This window comes from Notechis scutatus, chromosome 3 (assembly GCF_049901735.1).
Source record: "Notechis scutatus isolate UNSWTSFEM ecotype Mainland chromosome 3, rNotScu1.2, whole genome shotgun sequence".
NCBI classification, from domain to species: domain Eukaryota; kingdom Metazoa; phylum Chordata; class Lepidosauria; order Squamata; family Elapidae; genus Notechis; species Notechis scutatus.
In genome coordinates, this window is record NC_142011.1 from 86,961,260 (window position 1) to 86,986,504 (window position 25,245).

The 25,245-nt window shown below is 38.0% G+C and overlaps 1 protein-coding gene across 4 annotated transcripts in view; it reads right to left on the reverse strand.

The window, feature by feature from the left end:
• Positions 1-391: 391 nt before the first annotated feature.
• RWDD3 (RWD domain containing 3) overlaps positions 392-25,245 on the reverse strand; it is a 72,807-nt gene continuing 47,953 nt past the window's right edge. The window contains exons 5-7 of one of the 4 annotated variants that reach the window (XR_015748659.1): positions 13,383-13,537; positions 9,347-9,417; positions 392-2,300 (exon numbers count right to left, since the gene is read on the reverse strand). Coding sequence is in view for 2 of the 4 variants with exons in the window: in XM_087960640.1 (XP_087816766.1) it covers positions 9,390-9,417 (28 nt within the window). In the remaining 2 variants the exon portion in view is untranslated. Of the gene's footprint in view, positions 2,301-7,612; positions 7,901-9,346; positions 9,418-13,382; positions 13,538-25,245 lie in introns of those variants that run through there. The other 3 variants (XM_087960640.1, XM_087960641.1, XR_015748660.1) reach the window with 3 other exon arrangements.

Genomic DNA, 25,245 nt, shown 5'->3' on the forward strand with positions numbered 1-25,245 from the left:
TGTGTTTATAAGTATGTGGAACCGTAGCACAGCTGTCATGATAATGTTTAAACACAAGTTGAGAGAGGGAATTACACAGGCAACATAGAGGAAAATAGTTGGAGATTTGCTAAAGGAGGTAGAGAACTGTTGAGAAGATGATTCAATAAGTACTTCAATGCTATATAAGTCAAGCAGAAAAATCAAATTATCAAGGAAGAAATTCATTAAATTCATTAAAATAGCTGGAGGGAACTAACCATCCTTGGAAAGAGATCTGATTACATAAAGTTAGACCAGTCTGAAGTTGCAAGTTCAATATGGATTTTATTGAGGTCAGCAGGAAGGAAGAAAATCTCTGAAGTAACACCTCTGAAAGTAGCTGATGGAAATAGCACTTATGCTAGAGAAATATCTGGGTTTTTTATTTTTGTGAAGTTTGTAATTACATTTGACTTATATTGTGTAACTTCAATCAATCAATCAGAATAGTGCTCTTCTGGTTCTCCAGTCTTTTCTTAAAAACCTCCAATGATGAAGCACCTACAATTTCTGAAGTCAAGCTGCTCCACTCGTTAATTGTCCTCACTCTTAGGAAGTTTCTCCTTAATTCCAGATTGCTTCTTTCCTTGATTAGTTTCCATCCATTGTTTCTTGTCTTGTCTTCTGGTGCTTTGGAAAATAAGTTGACCCCCTCTTCTTTGTGGCAGTCCCTAAAGTACTAGAATACTGTTATCATGTCACCCCTGGTCCTTCTTTTCTCTAGACTGGCCATACCCAATTCTTGCAACCATTCTTCATATGTTTTTGTCTCCAGGTCCTTAATCATTTTAGTTGCTCTTCTTTGCATTTTTTCCAAAGCCTCAACATCTTTTTTTTGTAATGTGGTGACCAAAACTTTACTATACAGTTTTAGATCAGGAGTCTATACAATATGAAGTAAAAGGTTCAGGTTGGGGTTCTATGTAAGCTTAAGCCTGATGGGCTTTATTTTTGTTAGGCTTCTCCAAGGATGAAAGCTAGAACTTCTGCAATCATTGGTATTGATCTACTCACTCACCAATTCTACAACAGCTTTACAGATCCATACAGGAGTGAAAAAGCACCAAGTTGTTTCTTGCTAGATTTATTGGTCTAAGAGACCCAGGATTCTTGGCCACCATGCTCACTAGCCACGCTAGTAAGAAATGCCAGGAACTAAATGCCACGTTCAGAAGGCACAAAGGTGGGATTGATTGATTAAGAAGAATTCAGATCCAAGCCTGGTTACCTAGCCGAACCGTCTCTGCTTTTCACAATGTGGACTTTACAAAAGAAAAGCAACAAGAGACAGAAACCAACAGTAAGAACCAATAATCTATATTAGAGTGGAAATTTAAAACACCGTAGATCAGTGATTATTTCTCACTACTTCTTTTCATGGTACCTGTTTCCTTAAGGGACGTGTATTTACAGAGAATACGTTGGCTGATTCTCCCCACTGAAGTCCCATTATGTTTTGACAGAGAGAACAGAGTAGGCCACGAGAACCAGAAAGGAGTTGGAAATGAAAGCTTTGAATCATATGAGCAATAGAAGAAAGGGATGCTCTTCACAGAGAATGCTCAGCCAGACTCCGCTCACAAGAGAACAAGGTTGTTGCTGAGTTGCTTGCATTTTTTCCATAATCATTAAAGCTGTGTGATTATATGCTTTTGATTTTAAAATTACACAATGCAAAATTCAAATGCTAAGAGTGTAATTTAGAACAAAGGAGCCAGAGCAAGAGCTATAATTAAAGATACACACAAATGCTAAAAACACGGCACAGAAAAATGATGCCGCAAGAAACAAATTTTCATGTTTCGTGCAGTGGGGGGGCAGACAGATTCCCTTAATATGAAGCTCTGAGTTTCACAAGCATGTTCCATACGATGTGGCCGTTGCTATGGTAACAATCTTTATTTGCTGAAGCAGTACAGATGTGTACAATTCATGAACTTACGGGCTCTAAATTTATTGCTTTCTTGAAATGGAGGGAGTATCAATAACTTATTAAACTCCCTCCCCCCATCACATTTTTTTAAAAAAGAAAATCACTTCAAGTTTGCCTCCAATGGGTGTGTGGTAATTGATTGTGTTTAAAGACAAGAGAGGTTCGGAGTATGCCTGCAGGCTAAGAGAGGAAACATTGAGAAATAAAGATATCTAACTAAAATTACTGTGGCTGCAATCCTATATGTGCTTGAGAAGCAGCTACATTGAAGTCAGTAGTAATTATTTCTGAGTAAGCTTGTATAAAATGGGGAAATGAGAGCCTTGTATTTCTTCCCTAGCATATTCTTGAAATATTAAGTAAAATGTTAGTTTGATATTAACATATTCATTTGCCACATGAAAGCTAAGAAAACATTATTATTTCCAGTTAATTAAAAAAGCAAAAGAAATAAGAACCACAAGAAAAAAATCTCCATCTTAGAGCAACACCTTTCTTAGACCAATTCAAAGATTTCTGATATCTCTCTGTCTTCTCTTCAGGAACAATGTTAGGAAAGGGAAAGGGAGGGAATAGCACTGCCTTGATACTGAAGTCATTAATTTTGCAATTTTAAGATGGAATGAGAGAAGGGGGTTCAGATATTCAAATTAGGTTTTATCTGATGCTGTGAAGGTTACATCCAACACTCTCCCAAAAGACTGCTATTGGTGGGGGAGAAATCAGTTGGATTCATATTTTAATACAAACCTATATAATTTTATACTACCAATCTAATATGATCACTACAAACTGTTATCGTTCAATATCTGTGCTCTTCAAATTTTATGATTCCTCAATTAAAATAGGGGTACCCAAAAGCCATTTTTATGAAAAATGCAGTTTGCATGCATGTATGTGTAAAAATGTATTCTACTTGCCAAACATTGCATATCTTTGATAAAATTGTATGTATAGACAGGTATATTTCTGCACTTTAATTGATTCAAACACAGGGTCAGTAACTTTTATGATTAGTGTTCTGAGATAATCAAATTGACAGATTAACTTATTCTTAGACAACTGAAAAAAACAAACATCCTCCATTTTTTTAAAACGTAAGGCTCCTTGTATTTGAAGCCTTCTCTGTCTCAAATGAAATACATGTTCCTAGTAGTTAAACACAGGAAATATAATGATGCTAGATAGCTTTGATGCTAATGAAGTCGAAGACATTTTAGATGCTATACTAGATAAAAACAAAATTAGATAAATTTACTTAATGGATTGAGGCTATGAATCAGGACAAAATCTTAACATCTCCCAGAGCACTGTCAAAAAGTCTCTGAATTCCATTTAGAGCAGTATTTTGTTAGGTTAGGCCAACAAAGACCACCAAAATATGCATATTTTTTAAATCTGTATTTCAGGCAGACTGGGGTAGAGAAGACAACATGGCGGTGCTATAACATCCGTTTGGCCTCAAGACCAAAAATAGGAGAAGACTGAAGAAACATGGTGTGGGAATAATTTTATGTTGCCACAAATTTGCCTCTAGGACAGAATATGAGACTCTAAGTAAGAATAGACTTTTATACCACCTGAAACTATTATTCATACTTTTAACAGCTTATATTACTTTTCAGCCATTACATAAAGCTAACTAGCTAATTTGGGTTTTGTTTACTTTTTTCCCTGTAGAGTCTAAACCATCAAAATTTAATTGAGGTCTGTTAAATGTTGTTGCTTTAAAACAATTACTATTATTATTAATTCTTCATTGCATCTTTGTAGCTGCTATTTTAGTTGTTTTTAATTAACTGGTATGTGTGCTTTTAAACAAAATATTTACAATGTCTGGTTTTCAGTGAATTTTCCTTGTAAGAGTTAGGTCACAAAAAGTGGGTTATAAATACAGAAATGTGCAATTCTATCCATTTACTCAAAGGCATTATTCCAAGAAAGGATTGTCACATTGCGATCTAATGAAGTAAATAGATAAACTATTTCACTGAATATATTGTACTTTACACTGCCTGGAGCCCCTTCCTGATTGAAGTGGGCAGTCAAAAATATGAAATATAAATACATACATACATACATACATACATACATACATACATACATACATAATCACAGGTTTACATTGAGAAAACCAAGCCAGTTTGGGTTGATGGAGCAGTTCGTTGCTATGATCAAACAGATATGACACTCTGATGTTTTTTAAAATGCAGTTGAATTCAGAATAGAGCTGAAAGGGGCCTTGAAGGTCTTCTAGTCCAACCTCCTGCTCAAGCAGTAAACTCTTTATCAGTGAGACCTAACCTTTTTGGCACCAAGTACCCAAAGCGTGAGCTCATCGCCAAAATGCAACATGCCCGCCCACCCTGCACATGCACCCCGCACCCCACACATGCACGCCTGACCAGGAGTGGGATTCTACCAGTTCGCACCTATTCGCTAGAACCAGTTGTTAACATTCTAAGCAGTTTGGAGAACCAGTTGTTAGAAGAAATTACTGGCCTAATCCTGTAAGGAGGGCAGGAAGGAAACATTCTGGTGTTGCTTACAGAAAGTGCCTCTCCATTAATCCTTATTACATTCTTGGCACAACTAGACTTCCTGTCTCAGGAACTTCTCTGGAGTTATTTTCCCCTCCTTTGCTGGTACTTTGCTTGTGTGGAGTGACCATTCAAAGTTACAGTGGCACTGAAAAAAGTGACTTATGACCATTTTTCACACTTACGACTGTTGCAGCATCCCCACAGTTATGAGAGGCCAGGAGAGGAGATGCATGCCTCGATGTGAGTGATATTGAGTTGGCCACACCCAGCCAATAACATGACCACCAAGCCACATCCACCACCTAAGCCATGCCCACAGAACCGGTTGTTAAAAAATTTGAATCACACCCCTGCACGTGACCACCTGTGTATGCACCCCGCCCCCCACTCACAACCCCTGTGTGCGCCCTACTCTCTGCAGCAGAGACTTGAAGACCATGCACAGCGGAGCTGAGCTAGGGCAATGGCTCGTGTGCCCAGAGAGAGTGTTAGCGCCATAGGTTTGTCATCATGGCCCTATACCATTTCAGACAAGTGGCTGTCTAGTCTCTTCTTAAAACCTCCAGTGATGAAGCAACCAGAAATATGTAAATAATATCAGTTGTGGGAGAGGGACCCCTGATCATTACAAGCATCAAAAGCATGCATGCAGATGAATATAAGCCTTCAGCCAGACTTGGAAATGTCCTGCACTGGAAAAATAAACAGACTTGTTTTAGATAAATCAGTTCCTCTGCACCCAAAGCAAACCCCATTCCAGTTTCTCCTCCATACCATAGAAGAGAGAAAGAGCTTCGTTTCACCCACCCTACCTGGATGCTAAAAATTATTAGTGCCCTTTTCTCACTGGCTGATTATATTTGGATCTGTGAAATCCTGTATCCTAAATGCAGTGATGTGTTTAATATTAAATCTGATCTAGTTCGAATAGTTAGGGAAGACCTACAAGTTTTGTGGATTAAATACTATCCCTTGATTAGAAGCTGATAACCAGGAAAGCAAACAACAACATGAATTTTAATAGTGGGAGGCACAGATGGGGGGGAAAGTGTTGAATCGTGAAGGAGGCAGAAAAGGAAGCAGCAGTGGCTGGTAAAAAAAGGGTTAAAAAAGGGACCAAGTGGTGTGCCACCAAGACTATCCCGTCCACATATGCCAACTTCCATTGCTGATTCTCTTGCCCATAATTACAGCAATAGTACTATTCTTAACTCCTTTTTTCCTTTGCAGTAAGGAAGAAAGAGTGCTAGAACCAATGACATCCTAAGAACTAGTCAGTTGTGTTGGGAAATTGCCAGCTAGGCTGGAAGGAGGGGTTAAACGAGGGCCTAACTTGGAATCCTTGCACAGCGGCAAGTGGCATAAGCTCGAGCTGCCCCAAAATCCATGAAGCTTTATCTCAGGGGTCTTCAAACTTGACAGCTTTAAGACTTGTGGACTTCAACTCCCAGAATTCCTCCTCCAAGTCAACGTTAGCTCAGGAATTCTGGGAGTTGAAGTCCACAAGTCTTAAACTTGCAAAGTTTGAAGACCCTTGCTTTATCTGGTCATTCTCAGGGAAAGGCAAGCTATCTGGGCAGATTCTTGTAACCTAGGTAGTAGACATTAAAGTTACTGACTTTTGTTATTCATGAGTGGCTTTGGTGGTTTGCATCTGACAGATAGGCAGACAGAAACCCAGGCCAAGCTGGGGTGACAATGGGGTCTTATTTTCTTCAGATGATTTATTGAGGATATTATTTTTGTCTCCACACTATAACAAAATCATAATGGTAAAGATCCTATGGATTTTATTCAAGTCATCCTTAGAGCGATATCATTTGCTGACAATTTCTCCAAGGGCAAAGAACACTATAATGTTTTAAAAAATGCTCTTCTGGCTTAGTGTTTTTGAAAGTATTACATAAATTATATGTAAGTCATTGGATAATTATGAACTTTCTTCTCCTTTATATTTATATGGAATATTTATTGAATTGTGTGCTGTGCTTTTACAGTAAAATGCCTTTTACCTTGGTTCCTTTGTTCAGCTCCCCCAAAACCTGACAGTTATCCTTTTATAAGCTATTCTAAGAACATTTTCTCTTCTTTGAAACTGATTGATGCACTCCTCTAAATGTTCCCGCAAATATCTTTTGAATTTAAGTTCCTGCATAATGTAATAAGATAAAAGAATTCTATACCTCAACAAGAGACATTACAAAGCAACTGAAGACATTATCAAGGACATTAACATGTTCCTAATAGCAATAAAACCTTTTAACTGTCTGATGTTGAACATGTTCTTACCAAACCACCACATATTATGGTAATTGGTTCCAATTTCCAAATCTTTCATTGCAAAGTTACAAGATAGGTAGGGGCTGAGAAGTGAAACTAAAAACCCCAGCTCGGCTGGTTTAACACTTCTACCTTTTTGAAGCACACAGCTTCATAACACTTATTACGTATGTAGTCGGGATTCAACTACCATGAATCTACAATGGTTTTTCCCTAATAACAGCTGATGGAAGAAATCTACCCTCCTTTTTTCGGTGTATCTTATTAAAATTGTTCATTTTTTTTCTCATCAAGGTCTAACATTTCTATTCCAATTGGTGTCTATTCCTTCTTTCCATCACAAATTGCGTGGAGATAAAAGAGGGACTTTAGCTTTCTTTCTTTCTTCTAACCAAATATAGTTCCACGTTTGAAGCTGTGCTAAATACACAAACTACAAGACTGAAGTTGCTGTATGAAATATGAAAAATACTTTTCTAGGATACATGCATTCTAATGTGTAAGTGGGTATGTGTCTTACAGCAGAACGTATTGTATGTTGTATTCGAGTTGGCATGATATTTTGGGTGACTCATTGACACAGGCACATGCACCCACAGAGACACAAACACACATACATGCATGCACACAGGCTGACAAGTGTTCAGCCCTCGGCAATGCAAAGACTATGCAAGTGCAAATCTAACATTTGCCAAAGTGATGTGTTAAGAAATAGCAAACACTCTAAATGGAAGAACTGTTTATATTTGCAGAGCTGCAATCAAGATGCATCCTAAAAAAAGCAGACTATATCTTATTAACATGTTAAAAGCAAGAAACACACATGCTCTTATAAGGAAATAGATACCTTTTTCCAAATCATATTCTGTTGCTAGCTCATGTCCAGTTTCCCTGATTCGTGTACAGAATCAAAAGGAGAAAATCACTTAGCTACCGTTCTTTCTTTCTTTCTTTCTTTCTTTCTTTCTTTCTTTCTTTCTTTCTTTCTTTCTTTCTTTCTTTCTTTCTTTCTTTCTTTCTTTTGAAACAGACAGTGCTGGACTTACACATTTTCTCTCACCAGGAGCATAGTTTTCATCTCTTCTTTTGAGGGAATAGTGTCTGCTTCCTGAATTACTGCGAGCTAGAAAATTAGCACTTCAGTCACTTTCTACTTCATGCTAAGATTATAATTTGATCCATGAATGGATGGGGCATTCTGTATGGTACTTGGCATAACAGTTAATCAAATATTATGACAAAGAAAATATAAGGATTTCTTTCTCAAAATAAAATTACATATTTTCAGAATGAAACTCCCAAATTACTACAGATTCACCAAACAAAAAAGGAATCATAATGAATAATGGAAAAAATTGTGTGCGTTTTATGATTCCAACACACAATTTTTTCCATTATTCATTTATGATTTTTTTTTGTTTGGTGAATCTATAGTAAACTGGGAGTTTCATGCAGAAACTCGTATATGATTCCAAATAACATCAGCATCTTTTTGCAAACTGAAACACACTTCTAATATGGCTATTTTCAAAGGTAACTTGATGACATATTTCACTGTTCTCATCTTGTCGATTGCAAGAGACCCAAATAGTTATGGCTCCATTCCCATTCCCCAAACTTTCCAAAGAAGAAGTTTGAAGTGGATTTGCTTATTTTTTTTTAACATTTCCCAACCTTGGGGAACTGAGAACAGGTTCAATCTGTTGGACCATCCAAAATCTCCCTCCTTATTACTTCACACAAAAGGAAGCGGGGAAGCAATTAAAACCCCAAACAACCTCAGGCTTTGCATAGGGGTGGGCTTCAAAAATTTTAGCAAAAGTTTCTCTGCTCGGTTTCTGGGTGGTCATGGCCTGGTAGGCGTGGCCTAGTCGGCCTCCTGCACTGCAGTGGGGGGAAGTTTTTGCCCTCCCCAGGCTCCATAGGCTTTCCTCGAGCCTCCGGGAGGGCAAAACATGGCCTCTCCAGGCTCTGGAGGCTCTCTGGAAGCCAGAAACGGGCCTGTTTCTGGCCTTCCTGAATGTCCAGGAGGCCCATTTTTTGCCTTCCCCGAGCCTCCGGACACGCCCTGCACTTACCTGCATCCAAAATGGGCCGTGTGGGGACTCCTGGGACGGTCGAGGAGGGACAGGATGGGCGGGGCAGAGCCAGAAGTGGGATTTGGGGTTTCTCTGAACTGCACAGAATCTTAGCTAGGTGCTCTCCCGAACCCCTGCGAACCCCCAGCAGCCCACCCCTGGGGTAGTCCTCAACATACAACCATTCATTTAACAACCATTAAAAGGGCCACTGAAAACAGTGACTTATGACCAGTCCTCATGCTTACAATCGTCAGAGCATTCCCATGGTCACATGATCAAAATTCAGGTGCTTGGCAACCAGCAAGTGCTTACAACTGTTACAGCACCCTGAGGTCACCTGATTGCCATTTGCCACCTTCCCGGTCAGCTTCCAACAAGCAAGGTCAATGGGGGAAGCCAGATTTGCTTAATGACCGCAGGAGTCAGTTGGCACCTGCAGTGATTCACCTAATGACCATGGCAAAAGAGGTCATAAGATCAGACGTGACTTACTTGGCAACGAGAAATTCTGGTCACGATGGTGGTCATGAATCAAGGACTACTTGAACTGGCTCTTGTCCTGCCAAAAGACAAGTTAAAAAACAGAATTTATAACAATGTCACTGCTTTTAAGCCCATCCAACATTCATCTAAAAGGTCCTGTAAGAATCCCGAAGCTCAGGAGCTTCAAAAGAGATGAATCAAATCTTAAACTTAAGGATGAGTTAATATTGCCACTGTCCTTGATGTGGGTCTATGACAACTCGCCTCAGCCAACTCCCCGTGGCCAACTTGCCATGGAAAAACTTGCTGTGGGACAAGAGCTACACTAACATTGAAGAAACAGTGAACAGAATCATTAAAGAAATAAGGCCAAAGGAGAGACAAAATGAAATGTGAATGACAAAAATTAAAATAATTTTTAACTATCTTAAATAATTAAATTGAATTGTTGAATTGTCCCTCAGCAAGTTATCCTATGGCAAATTGGCCATGGTAAGCTGTCCTGTGGGGAGTTGGCCATGGCAAGTTGACCGTGGTGAGTTGTTCCATTCTGTCTTGACGTGCATCAGCCCAGCTGTTGACCACAGAAGACTGGAACTGTTTTGACATGGCCCTAAGTCTTCATGTAGAATAGAATAGAATAGAATAGAATAGAATAGAATAGAATAGAATAGAATAGAATAGAATAGAATAGAATAGAATAGAATAGAATAGAATAGAATAGAATAGAATTCTTTATTGGCCAAGTGTGGTTGGACACACAGGGAATTTGACTTGGTGCAAATACTCTCAGTATACATAAAAGAAAAGATACATTCATCAAGAATCATAAGGTACAACACTTGATGATAGTCATAGGGTATAATAAGCAATCAAATCATACTAGGAAACAGTCAATATAAAAAATCATAATGATACAAGCGACAAAGTTACAGTCATACAGTCACAAGTGGGAGAGGAAGGGTGATAAGGAGTGATGAGAAGATTAACAGTAATAGTAGAGCAGACTTTGTAATAGTTGAATTGAATAGTTCATGAAGAACACGGATGTCAAACTCAATCACGTCATGGGCCAGATCGTGATGGTATCGTGACTTTTCTGCCTTTGTGGAGCCGGGGTGGGCGTGACCTGCGCATGACGTATACAGCCCGTGGGCCGCCAGTTTGACAGGCCTTATGTAAAAGGTTCTATTGCAATCCTTTCAACCACTCCTAAGTGCCCTGCCAGCAGAACAACATGACTAATGGAAGCCAAAACAGAATTGTTTATTATTAGAAAATTTATTTTACACTGCCGTATTTGAAAGAGCATTTTTTTTAAAAAAATGATAATGATGGCTTTGTCTTCTACTGCATAAAATGCTCCATCAAATTGCTGTAAGTTAATTTTTCAATATTCACCTGATTTAAATATGTGAAATGTCTGCCTTGCTGGTTTCAGTCTCAGTCCAATCAGAAATCAGATTCTTAAAACACCACAGCATAGTAGTTACTAAACAGTAATTACTGGGGTTTAAAAAAAAAAACTGAAGCTTCGAACATCATTGCATTGTACACCAGGTTAATAGCCATTTCTCTTTTCTTCAGCTTACATATTCAAGTCTTTTTCAATGTTATTTTAATTTTCCTTGTGATATTTTGAAAGCCCGAATTTAAAATTAAAAACCCTCAAGCCCATTGCACCAGTAAGGACACAAAAATCCACAAAATAGAAGGCAATCCTTAATATATCCCCAGATTAAATCACACACTGAGGAAAGCTTTGGGAGTGGGGGGAGGAAAATGAAAAAAAAAAGACTGATGTTATTTGTCTCCTGTAAACACAATAAGGTACAGATTAAAGATAAGTCTGAACACCAGCTAAGCTCTCAAAACAGCTTGTCGGCTTTATCATGCAAGTTTAAATCATGGTATTATTATATTAGACTTTTTAAAAAGACGTCATGGGAGGCACTTTGAAATTAATTAAAATCCTGCATTCATTTGTTTGGGAAAGATACATTTTATCCACGGAGACAATACAACCCTTCCAAACACCCAGATATATTTTTTAAGCAAAACAGACACTGCCAGTAATATTTCAGAATTACTCCTCTTCGGGCATGACACGCAGCCAATTGTGACATGGTTTCTGAAACAATTATTTGTACCTGAGATGGTTACAAGAAAAGCTCTATTGACACCAGAATGATCTGATCGGTCAATTGTTCCTCCTATTATTGTTATTAGTACTATTAGTATTATTATTATTATTGCTGCTCCCGTGTTTTTCTTTGGAAGTTCAACAGCAGCCCCTAGTGGTCATGAGGGAGCACTGCAGGAGCCAATGGCAACTGTGAATCCAAGCACTTTTAGAGTGGTTTCATTAAAAGGGGAAATGCGGCTTGTTTTTCCTCCACCCCTACGGACTGCAGCTCCTAGCTTGTTACAATCAGAAAGAGACCTGCAGGACACCGAAAGCATCAGCCTTTGTCATGGTAATCAATGGAAAATTCAGTTGCTGTTGCTCTAAGGCAGAAAGAAAGATATGCAGGTGACAATATATATCTCTCTGTTTTGTCACCTTCATTTTATGCAGGAAGACTAATAATTACTGCCTGAATGGTCTGGCATGGGGTGCCTTTCTGACTAATATTCAGTATCACTCAAATCAAAGCAAGAGCTTGCATAAAGGAAGCAAGAACCTATTATGAACCGAGCACCTATTATTAAGATGGGTCTTAGGTTAGACGTTCTTCAGATATCAAAAAATAAAAGAACCTTGGTACAGAAGGAAAACCCTTCCCTTCCCCAGAAAAGGAACATCACATAGTTCAAATGTACACCGAGGGAATCAAGAAACAAACAAGTAACCTGCAGAGGTTACTGTTATTTTGCTTTGGAGTTTAAGGCTGTAGCAATGAGAGGATGGGAGGGTGAAAGACTTCTGCAGATATATACAAATAGCCAGACCAGAATTCAGCATTTTTCATGGAAGTGTTAAAGAAAATGATATTCACAATTATGTGCAGGTGGAATCTTAAAGGTTGAGACTTTCCGAACAGAGCAGGAGGGCGGGGGGGGGGGGATGAAAAATTGCAAATGACTCCATCCAGATTTCCAATGAAAGAGGAAACAAAGTCTGGAATATTTTTTTTCTTGTCAAAGCCTCATCTACTAGCATTATATTTCTCCTGGAACCTCAAAAGAGCCATTGAATTTAGCCCGTGGAAAGCCATTTTCTGTCATAAACCAAGCAATGCGGTTCTTAATGAGCAATCTTAGTTTCCAACCCAGGTTATTGTATTTGTGGCAGCGGGGGCTGAATAGTTCAGGGTTTGTTATCAACTCTTCCGGTAAATCTTAAGTTGGAGACTGCTGAGATAAGCTTGCAAAGCTCTCGGAGGATAAAATCACTCACTCTCCACTGCCAGCTTGAAGGCAGCTTTTAGTACAAAATCTGTTGAGGCATCCAATGTACCAAGGGGCCTGATTGAATGTGAATCGGGTTTGAAGATTTTGGACTTTAATCAGCCACTTCTATCTGTGCTTCTTTTGTCTTCCACGTATTCTTTCACTCCTTGCTCATCCTGGCTTATTCATGCATTCTGAGTGGAGTCAAACAATGTCTCCAGAGAAGTAGGTGATGTGGTCCTAAGCTCACACAAACAATTGTAAGTTGAGGACTACCTTTATGGTTGATTGCAATCATTTGTTTCGTGGCTCTTCTAAGTTGAAACGGCACTGAAAAAAGGGACTTATGACTGGTCCTCACACTTACAACAATTGCAGCCTCCCCACATGATCAAAGATAGGTGCTTGGCAACCGCCATGTAATTATAATGGTTACAAAGTCCCAGGGTCTTTTGGTCGCCATTTGCCATTTTCTCAAGTGACTTTCAACAAGCAGAGTCAATGGCGGAAGCTGGATTTGATTAACAATCACGTTCACTTAACAAATGTAGTGATTTGCTGGCAAAAAAAACACGTAAAACTGGGCGTGACTCACTTAACACATGCCTTGCTTAGCAACAGAAATTCCGGTCATAAATTGAGAAGTACCTGTAGTTTGAAGATGGAGTAAATTCCTCGTTTCTTTTAAGAGTGGTCACCCATCTTAGTTATCTCTGTTCATTTCATAAGTCCCATGGAGCCATGACTGCTCAAGAAATACATTTTGGGTTTTCTCCAGAGGCTCAGAAAATTCTGGATAGTTTCTGTACCAGATGTGAAAGAATGAAACTGGTAAGAGAATTATTTTGGTCAACTGATTATTGCTCTGAGCCATTGCTGCTATAACATATCTATATTTTAGATGCTGGATATCTTTTGAAGCTAAAGCTTGAAATTTCATGAATACTAGTAACAGCTATCCATGGTCAAGTCCACCCTAGTTTGTGCTCTCAATGCAAAACTTTGGCACAATTCCCACAGTTGATATACATTGTCTTCCAGGCAATTGATTGATTGATTGATTTGGCTTAGTTGTCAATGTCATGCTTTATCATCCATGCTGATTCTGAAAACATTCCAAGTTTCTGTGCAGTTATAGCTAAGTAGTAACTCTCATTTGGAGGTCTGTCTTTTGATGAGCAGATTTAAATGTCTTAAACGTTTCCATTGTGTAGTGTTTATATTATATCAATGCTTTAAATATGTTTAATGCTGACTCTGTATTATGCAATTTTTAACTTTTTTTCTTGATATAGGATTTGATTAAATAAATGCACAAACAACTACCTTAGTTGTAGCACATTTCACACTGTGCCTGGGATGCCATTAAGGCTCCCTGACAGCACAATATTAAAAGAATGCTCCTTGAAGGAAGTTAACATTGTGTGTTGCCTTGAATACATACATTTGATTGGCATTATCAGCACAGATTTTTGCTCAAAAATGCCTAATTTCCCTATGCATTCAGCATAAAAGAAATACACAAGAAAGCAAAAACACTATGAAAGATGACTCAATGGAATTCGGTGTCTGAAGTTATAAATGTCTGGGTAGAGCTGCTACATCAGCACTGAGGGAGGGAGTGCTAACTAGATTGGGGCATTCCTAATAATGCCTTCTAAAGCTGGTATACCTGGGGATTAGATGAATGAGAGGGGAAAGGGAATTGCTGAACACAAGCTAAATAGATTTGACTAAAAAGACTGAGTTCCGTCCTTAGAATTTCAAACAGCTCTATTTAGCCAACTAAAAAAAATAACATTGTTAAGTCTGACTTGGTATCACAGCATCCATCCTGGATGTTTTGAAGCCAAAGTATTATTTGTGATCTCCCATTCATTCCTGTTATTCTTTCTCCTTCTGCTCTTTGAATACTTCTTGTTCTAGCCCAAATACAATAAAACTCCCAGCAGGAAAGCCCATATCTCGAATCCTTGCTTATCAATTACTGGGATCGCCTCACTCAAGCCTCAGCGTAATTTGTCCTACAGAAAGAGAAAGGCTTCATGGGGCCAGAAGTGATAAGCAAAAATCAGGCAGTTTTATATAAAAGTAGAAATATAACCTATTTATTACGTTTTAATGTTTATTTTAAAATATTGCTATGCTGTGGTGGGTGATTAAGCTCTGCATGTCCAGGGCTGAACGGAGACTTCTGGAATGATCGCCCATTATAATCCAAGACAAAATATTGATAAAACAAAAGGAAGTTTCAAAAATACAGGTAGTCCTTGACTTATGATCACAACTAAGCCCAAAATTTCTGTCGTTAAGTAAAGACATTTCTTAAGTGAGTTTTGCCCCATTTTATGACATTTCTTGCCACAGTTGTTAAGTGAATCACTGGAGTTGGTAAATTAGTAATCCAGTTGTTATGTGAATCTGGCTTCCCCATTGACTTTTCTTGTCAGAGGGTCGCAAATGGGGATCAGATAACCTTGGGACACAGCAATGGTCATAAATATGAACTGGTTGCCAAGCATCTGAATTTTGAACACATGATCATGGGGATGTGCCAAAGGTCATAACCAAGGGTGGTATTCAGCAGATTTTGACCAGTTCTGGAGAACCGGTAGTGGAAATTTTGAGTAGCTCAAAGAACTGGCAAATACCACCTCTGACTAGAGATTTTACAGTATCCTTCCCCTGCCATGCCCAACAAGCCACGCCCACAGAACCAGTAGTAAAAAAATTTGAATCCCACCCCTGGTCATAACTGTGAAAAATGGTCATAAATCACATTTTAGCCCCATTTTAACTTTGAACGGTCACTAAACAAACTGTTGTAAGTTGAGGACTACCTGAAGTACAATATTTCGTGTCAAAACTTTCACTGTTCCATCTGATGTAGCTCTCGGGACCTCATCTCATTAAAAGTATTGGACAAAAGAGCTTTTACCTTGAATTTCATCTCCCTTGCTCGTAACTCCAGACCCCAGAAGTCAGTTCTGGCAACTCCTCCACACACAGAAGTATCAATGCTACCCATAAATACTTGTCACAAAATTTCTTTCTCCTGCAAAGCAATATTTGCAGCAACACAGACGGAAGGAGCTTTAGGGTGGGGAGGGTTTTAGGAAATAAAACCCTCTGTGCTTTCACTTGTCTTCTTTGATAATATGCCTCATCTTGGCGAACTTGATAGATATACTGATTTATGACATCACACTATGACTCATGTCAGTCTTAGTAAATGTTATTGTCAAGTTTTAATCTCATCCATTTTCAACAGGCTTGTCATTCTCCATGACAGAAATTTAATACAGAAAAAAAAAATTAGAAATAGATCTTCAGAGAACTACAATTTAGGATTTAGAATTTATCATAGGTATCTGGCAAATCAGCAGCAGAATTTAGTGAAAGTTTAGTAATTGCAATATTTTCAATAAGCATACTCAATTCATTGTGTAGAATTTACAATATAAATTACAATATCTAGTGAGATGTTCTAATCTGAATGCTGCCAAAGCTAAGCATAAATTAGCCCACTTCTTGAAAGAAAAATTACTAAGAAGAAAACTAAAGTTGTATGATATAATCGGATGGAAATTTTAAGTCATATGGGAGTCATTGGTGACTTTTACCTCATGCTTAAAAACTCTTGGACTACTGGAGGATAAATGATCAAGCAGAGATAATTTGCCCATCACAATGGATTTTCTCCAGCAATGTCCAGATGCACAAAATGAGTGACTAAAAAATGAGAAATTAAGTAGCAGTAAATGGAATCTTGATTTAGAATATGAAAAAGAAAAGTGAAAGAAGAATGCAACAAGTTGAAACCATGCCAGCTATAGCTATTCCAAGGCTCAATTGTTTGGGTCATCACATTGACCCAAACCAACCAGATGTCTTCCCAATGCCTTGGACATAACACCCAATTATGTCTGTAGAGATTCTCAGTAATCCAGTCATGGTTGTCCCAAAGGTGCTTTTTCAGGAGGCAACTGGGCTTTCTTGTTTTTTCTTTTGAAGACGTTTCACTTCTCATCCAAAAAGCTTCTTCAGTTCTGACAGGATAGTCCATTCCCCACTATCCTGTCAGAACTGAAGAAGCTTCTTGGATGAAGAAAGTCCAGTTGCCTCCTGAAAAAGCACCTTTGGGACAGCCAACACCATCTTTATCCCAACTTGATCAGTGGTGGGATTCAAAATTTTTTACTACCGGTTCTGTGGGTGTGGTTTGGTGGGTGTGGCAGAGGAAGAATACTGTAAAATCTCCAGTCAGAGGTGGTATTTGTTGGTTCTCCGAACTACTCAAAATTTCCGCTACTGGTTCTCCAGAACTGGTCAAAACCTGCTGAATACCACCTCTGAACGTCTCCAGATGTTATGGACCATAATTCCCAGCACTGTCTTTACCCCGACCAGATGTCCTTCAGATATTTTGGACCATAACTGCACTCCCACTCTGTGTACATTCTTTCTCCCTTCCTCTCCATCTTTGATTATTTTAGCCAATTTTAATGTTAATATTTATTATTTTAATGTTTTATCTTATTGTTTTTACTTGTTTGTAAGCCGCTTAGAGTCACTCCTTGGCTAGATAAACAGATTACAAATTTAATAAACAAATAAATAAAAATAATGCCCAACAGTATGTTTACCCCAATAAATGACCTCCAGATGTTTTGGACCATAACTCCCAATATATTCAAACTGTGAATCAGGAGCAAGATCAAGCATCTCCCATGCTGCAAATTTTCTGCTTGAAATTACCCCCTTCATCAGTTTTTCCTGATCTAAAGACAAGTTGGCGTTTCTGTTTCGTTCTATGTATGCCATCTGCAACTTAACTTTCTTTACATGAAAGTCCTGGCCATTGGCAGCCATGGTGCACTACAGGTCAGTGTTTGAATAAAGATATATATTTATACGTATGTTTCTTTCTTCTCAACTGACAGCTCTTGACTCTGGAACATTTGCATTAATAACTACAAGCACTGATAGAGCTTTCAGAGTATTAGACCCAACTTATAAATGAATGTATTGGTTCATCACAATTCATTAATCAAGACTGCTGAATTTAACAGGCAGCAGATTACTAGACATCAAATTATACAAACTGGAAAAGGGTGGGGGTAGGAACCATTTCCCTAGGGTCAGAGGTAAGCGAATGGTTTTGCAGAGAATCATAAACCCCTATTAAATTAAAGGCACACAAAAATTATGTTCACTGCTTATCTAAAGTAATTTTTAAGGATGTTACACTAATTTACTTCTTAACTGGTCCTGGTTACACAGTAAAGGACTAAAGGTTAAATGCAATGGTTCCTTTGATGCTTGGTTAAGCAACTCATACTAACATATCTTTAGAGAGGTGAAGAAATTAATGAAATTACTACCATAATTCATTGCTAATGGAAAACTGTCAATGCATTCAGCCAAGAGTTCAAAGAAATTCTGAATGGACCCGAGACCTAACCCTCTGACTCACATGATTAGACTTGCAACTCTTGTTTCAACTTCTCTCAAGAGACGGATTTGTCGTGCAACTCCGTAAACTTTGCAAATTGCTGACCTTGACAGCTGAGGTCTTCCTACAAGCCACAAATTAAAAAAATGATCTTTCTTTTTTAATTTCCATTAACGATGAGCTTTTGCTTTGCTTTATTCCTTTAAATTATTTTTTAAAAAGGTAAGAAGTGGACTGTTCCACTCAGAAAGTAGTCAACACAATGAATATTTTAATTTGGCAATTAAAATCTTGAAAAGCAATATAATGTAAATCATGAATTGAACAAAACCTGGATCTTCATAATGGAAAGCATTCCTTTTTATTACTGTCCGAGAGAAGAAGAAAAAAAGTCAGTTTCTGATTGAAGCAGCATGAAAGACTGAGTAATAAAATGAAATTAAAAAATGTTACTTTGTACAGATTTCATTTGGATCTTTTAAAAAGTGCTAATATATAATTGTGAATGTGCATCACATAATTCAAAACCAATGAAGTTTGCTAGAGCCTTGGGGGAAAAAAAGAAATGCAAAACTGGAGTTGTTCATCCGCATATTTAAGATCTTTTTAGAGAACAGTATTACTTAACTAAGAATGACATGATAACCAGTGGTGGGATTCAAATTTTTTACTACCGGTTCTGTGGGCATGGTTTGGTGGGCGTGGCAGGGGAAGGATACTGTAAAATCTCCAGTCAGAAGTGGTATTTGCCGGTTCTCCGAACTACTCAAAATTTCCGCTACCGGTCAGAACCTGCTGAATTCCACCTTGATGATAACCTAAATCTAAGCCTATTTCATTATACATTTCTTTCATGCTACTACCACCCAATGATACATTTATAAATTAAAAAACATCCACAGTGCATAAAACTTTCTCTCTATCCTCCTTGTTGTATGTTCCACTCGTTCTCCACAGCCTATAATTATCAGGGCATTGATGAGGTAGGTTTTATTTTAGATATGTTTATGTGTTAGCAAAACATGTGCTATGAGGTTGTGTAAAAGTACAGGTAATTGAGACTGTAACTATCTAACTAGTTAGTTAATAAAATGTCAAAAGCAAACAACCAAGCTCAGAGAGCACCAAGGATCCCACAGGTTTACCCTATTGATACTGAAAGGAAAGGGAGGGTCAAAAGTCATTATATTACATAACTTCAGCTTATCTTCTTTCCTTTCCTCCTTTTTTTCTTTCTTTTTGTTTAGATTTGTCTTTTACTTAATGTAAAATCCTTAAATAAATAAAAAAGAAAGTAACAAACAGTCCTTGATTAACGGGAATTGGGCCGAGCAACTCTGCTAAATAATGCAGTCACAAAGCATGGCATCTTATGACCAACTACGATATTAGTTGTGGAGATTCCAGTTGCAGTCAATGATCAAATCCCACACAATGGTTAATACAATGTCCTATCGTTACCATTTGCAACTTCCTGCTGGCTTCCCCAATGACTTTGCTTGCCGGAAGTGAAAACTGCAAATGGCGATCATGTAACCATGGGATGCTGCAACTGTTGTAATTGCAAGCCGTTGCCAAGTATCTGAATTGAGATCAGGGATGCTGTGACAATCATAACAACGAGGACCAGTCATAAGTCTCCTCGCTCAATGTGACTCCATTGCATGTCATTGCAACTTCAAATGGTCATTGAATGAGCGGTCATTAAGCCAGGACTACCATTTCAAAAAGAGCAGATCCTGAAGAAACTGTAAGAATGCCTTTAAAATACTGAAATGCTCAATGGGAATATGTTGCTTCCTCCAACACTATTTCAGGTGTATAGAAGAGTCCAAGAATCTGCATGTTTAAATCCTTACAAATATCAAGTAAAGAAAATTCTAGTTTCTACAGGTAGACCTTGCTTAACAACTGCCAAGTTCACAACAGTGTTAAAGAAGTAACCTTACAATCAGTGCTCACTTTTATGATCTTCACAGTGTCCACATAGTCAGATGATCAGCATTCGGAAGTTCTGCAACTGACAGGCAGTTATGATTATTGCAGCATCCAGTGGTCATATGATCAACATTTATGCACTTCACAGCTGGCTTCCAACAAGCAGAGTCAATGGAGAAGCCAGCAGAGAAATCACAAATTGGGGTTTTGTGATATCTTGCTTCATGACCGGATGGGAAGTGACATTGCAAATGTCTATGGAGATTCTCGGTCATCCAGGCGATGGTTTTCAAAGGGCAACTGGACTTTCATTGTTTTTTTCTTGAAGACATATTACTTTTCAGCCAAGAAGCTTCTTCATCAAGCTTCTTCATCAAGCAGCTTCTTCAGTTCTTCAGTCAGAAATGAAGAAGCTTCTTGGATGAGAAGCAAAACATCTTCAAGGAAAAACAAAGTCCAGTTACCTTTTGAAGAAGCACCTTTGGGACATCGTGAATCCATTGCAGTTACATGATGTTTTGCTAAGCAACCAGATTAGTTAGGAATGAAGCTGCCAGTCTCACTTGTGATCACTAAAAAAAAAGACTACCTGTATGGAAGCTATTATACCCTAAGCTATTATAACCCTAACCCTAACCCTATACCCTGATCCAGGGGTGGGATTCTACCGGTTCTATCCAGTTCTACAGAACCCCTTGTTAACTTTCTAAGCAGTTCGGAGAACCGGTAGTTAGAAGCAATCTCCTTTTGTTTTTTTCCACCCTTATTACATTCTTGGCAGACAGCCTAGACTTACTGTCTCCGGAGCTTTTGGGGCTTGATTTTCTTAAAGGGGAAGGGTTGTTTTAAGATTTTTACATTGCTGTTGGGAGGAAATACTTCCCTGGACAATCAGCACTTTGAAGAAATAATTGAATAATGAAGCAAAGCTTTTAGTGACAGGGACCCAAGATGAGTGACATTCAGCAAGGCTTCTTGGCTAGCTAGAAAGATTGACATTCAAACGTGAGTTTACATACTCTTTCTGAGTTTTGGTCTAAAACTGGTTTTTGGTGAAAGTTAATTCTATGCTTGGTGAAGTTTAATTCTGTGTTTATTGATGGGATAATTTTCCCTATTCAGCTTCAACAACATTCTGGCACCCTGCCTGATTTGTAACTCTGGCTTGCAGGTATTTTTAATCTAATGTTGCCTGTATAAGAGGATGAGAGACAGGTATCTTGGTCTATATATCAGACGAATGACCCATTGGGATACCCATATCAAAATAAGTTACCTTATGTCCGGCCAGAACTTCAAAATAACATTTAAAGTAGCACAGTATTTAAACAAAATGATTCGGTTGAGATCTGCATATGTGGGATTGATTGGGGTAGATTGTAGAAGCAAACTTGCAATTTTGTTAGTGTGTTGTTACAAACTCATTACATCACACAAAATAAATATAGGCCGTGTCCTGCAGGGCAGATCAATTCGGTAACGTTATTATATTTTATCTATATCTTAAATTATTGTACATTATTACAATTTTATTTTCGATTGTATTTTATTATTATTTCATCTTAAATCGTATTTTGTCTAGATTCCATTTTAAATTGTATTTTATCAAGTTCCATTTTAAATAGTATTTTATCAAATTTCATTTTGAATTGCTTTTATTAAATTTTAGTAACAAATTGTTGCTGGAACTTTGCACTTTGATATGGCCCAAGGGCTAATCAATAAAGACTTATTATTATTAATCTAATGATTGGTATTTAGGGCAGCTTTATGCAAGCAAAGAAGCTTTTTGTATTTTTGTACAGGTAATCCTTGACTTACAACAGTTCATTTAGTGACCATTTAAACTTACAATGGCACTGAAAAAAGTGACTTATGACCATTTTTCACACTTATGACCGTTGCAGCATCCTCACTGCCATGAGAGGCCAGGTGAGGAGAAGCGCCCCTTGACATGAATGATGTTGAGTTGGCCATGCCCACCTAGTCACATGACCACTAAGCCACACCCACCAACTAAGCTACACCCACAGAACCGGTTCTTAAAAAAACTGAATCCCACCCCTGCCCTGATCCCTAAATTCCATCTAATTTGTGGTGATGTCCAGATGGCCAGTGCCATAGAATGCAGTTATGCACAGAACCCTAAACAAGTTACACGTTCGGCTAATAGACAATGCAACTCCCATTCTAAATGCAAAAGGGATGATTAAAAAGTTAACTGAGACTTATGTCAATTCTGGCAATGAAATAATTAGAGATGGATATCTTACAAAGATATCTTCTCTCACCTATATTAAGCTTTATGGACTCAGATTTTTCATCTATTATTATTCTCCAAGTCTGAAAAATTACTTCTGTTTAAAGTTAGAACTATTTTAACACTACAATTTAGCTCCCTTCCACTATTAAAATTATTAATGTTAAGGCTTACTTGTCCCTTAATTATATAAAACTCTACAAGCAATAACAACCTGTACATTTACTATGCAAATGCGGTTAATTTATGACAGATTGCTACTTCAAATACAAGTATTAAGTCACTATTAGATTTGTTTAGGTAATGTACTAATATGCCTCAGTAAAGTCTTAAATTTCTAAGTAGCAATAGTGTTTGTTAGATGCAAATAAGGATTATCTTAATTAAAACACCATCCCCAACATCTCAGAAGATTTAGTCCAAATCTTTATATAGAGCAGATTCATTATCTTTCTGCAGTTAATAAAAATACAGCCTTCTTTGGTTACATTTTAGAATTTAACATTGATTATATTTTGTTACCAGAAATAAGATACTAATGACTTTTAATGCAAGCCAAAAGCAATTTTGTCAACTCAATTAAAATACTATTTAATAGCCACTCAAAGAACTTTAATTTTTATATAATTATATACTAGATAAATGTTTGGGGAAAAGTTTTGTTTAAAAAAACAGCAGGCTATGCAGTAAAAAGCAAAGGCCATTGTATCTCTAATAGTGTGCAGATGTGCCACAACAATGTTCACAGAAAATTACAAGGATGCAAAAATCATGTGTGTATGATGACATCATCACTAATGCTACTACATCCTGATAGCATCCTGATAGCTGGTGCAAGCATGTAAATTATGGCATTTGTAGGATGACGTATCTCACCCACACAATCATTTATACATCCTTGTGGAGGTACTCTTCACTTAGCGACCACAATTGGGTGCTGACAATTCCACTGTAAGGGATGCAATCACTAAGTAAAATATCATGTGACCAAGACAGGCTTACAACTTACTTTCCCTTCAGTTGTTAAGAAAGTACTACAGTTGTTAAGCAAAAAGCAACATGTGCACAACTTACAATTTCATTTCTGCCTTCTCCATTACTCTGATTGTTGCGAAGTACACAAAAGGTGTTCGTGTGTCCATGGGATGCTGAGACGATTGTAAAATTCACTGGCTGTGAATGGCATTCACAATGACCGTGGGATTCTCCCCCAGTTGTAAATGTGAGGATTGGTCACGAAGTTGTTGTTTTTTTACACTGTCGTCATTTCAAAAGGTCATTAACAAGGCAGTTGGTAAGCCATGACTCTGTGTGTGTGTGTGTGTGTCTGTGTCTGTGTCTGTGTCTGTGTCTGTGTCTGTGTCTGTGTCCATGTCTGTATTTATGAGAATTATTGTGGCATGTTTAACACACTGCACCTAAAATATCTTAGCTTGAGATTATTGCAATATATCAAAAGGATCAAACGAGGGCAGGGTGAATTTAGCTCGCTAAGGCAAGGAGCAAAGCAAGAACCAAAGTCCTGTTTTAGTAAAGTTATACATGGAGACACAATAGAGATGGGATTATCACTAATAGTGTCAGAGCTTCTCTGAACAAGAAACCAGAAATAATTAGGGAAGAAAGGTTTCTACCCTTCCTCATGTAAAGTGAAATATGGAATGGTCTTTCTTGCCAACTTCTTCATTCAGTGGTTCTGTTTGCATCACACTGAACTATAAACTAATCATGGAGACCGCCTTACACAACGCATAAAACTAAAGGGGTTCAGTATATGATGAAATGTAGTTATTGACGCCAATATCCAATATGGACATCTCAAGGCCTCTGGATTTTGCTGAAGTTGCCCAGGGCAACATTAAAGGTCAACCCTCAGGGTTTCTTCCACTGCCTCACTGCAGGGAAGCAGGACAGTAGAAGTGAACACAGGGTAACCAAAAAAATGGCGGAATATGGGAATTCAGAAAATATGAGGGAAACCCCCCCCCCTTTCCTTTTACCTTGTTTTAAGTCCCTTTCCCACCTCAGGCTATTTTTGGGTCAGAACAGATAAGAAGGGTAAGAAACCTGACAAAAAATAAAATATGAGGCACTTCCTATAAATTAAGATGTATGGAAAGCCAGCATTTGTCAAGTAAATTCAGTTATCCCCAAAATGACTGAAGACAAAAGCCAACTTTGGTAAAATGTGGGTATAAAATCACATGATTGAAGCGATGGGAAAATCCTTTCAAAGTAATCATACAAAAGACAGCAGGTAATTTTGGTGAAATTTATCCATTTTAATTGCAATTGTTTACCTGTCCTGATTTTTTTTCCCCTTTTGGTCTCTGCTTCACTAATAAACCGTGGTTGTGGTTTAAACAGAGGCTGGATGCTCATGTCTGAGGGACGCTATAGCAGTCAATTCCCGCCCTGAGCAAAGGAATTTGGCAGGAGGAATTACAAAGTTATTCCCAATTATTACACTCTGTGATGCTCTGATTTCTTCCATTTTAGACAGAAAAACATTGCAACCTGGAAACTTTTCCTTTTCCATTATATTAATAGGAGCAAAAGAAGAGGAGTATAGCCAGTTGGCTATGTTAGCTTGTTTAACACTCCATATGTATGGATCACTCAATAAAGTTTAGGTCAACTGCAAAGGGTTAAGAGTTGTCTTAAGACATGTCGCCTTCTTCCACTCTGCCTGATCAAAGCTGTTGGAAATACCAGGAATAAACTTTTCCTTCTCTTTATTATGATGTCAGTTTATTGCAAAACCCAGGATGTTAACTATCATGCCTTTAACTATCAAGAAAGTGTATTTTATACTAGCAACTTTGGTGTTTCCTTCTAAAGAATCCCAACATGTTTAA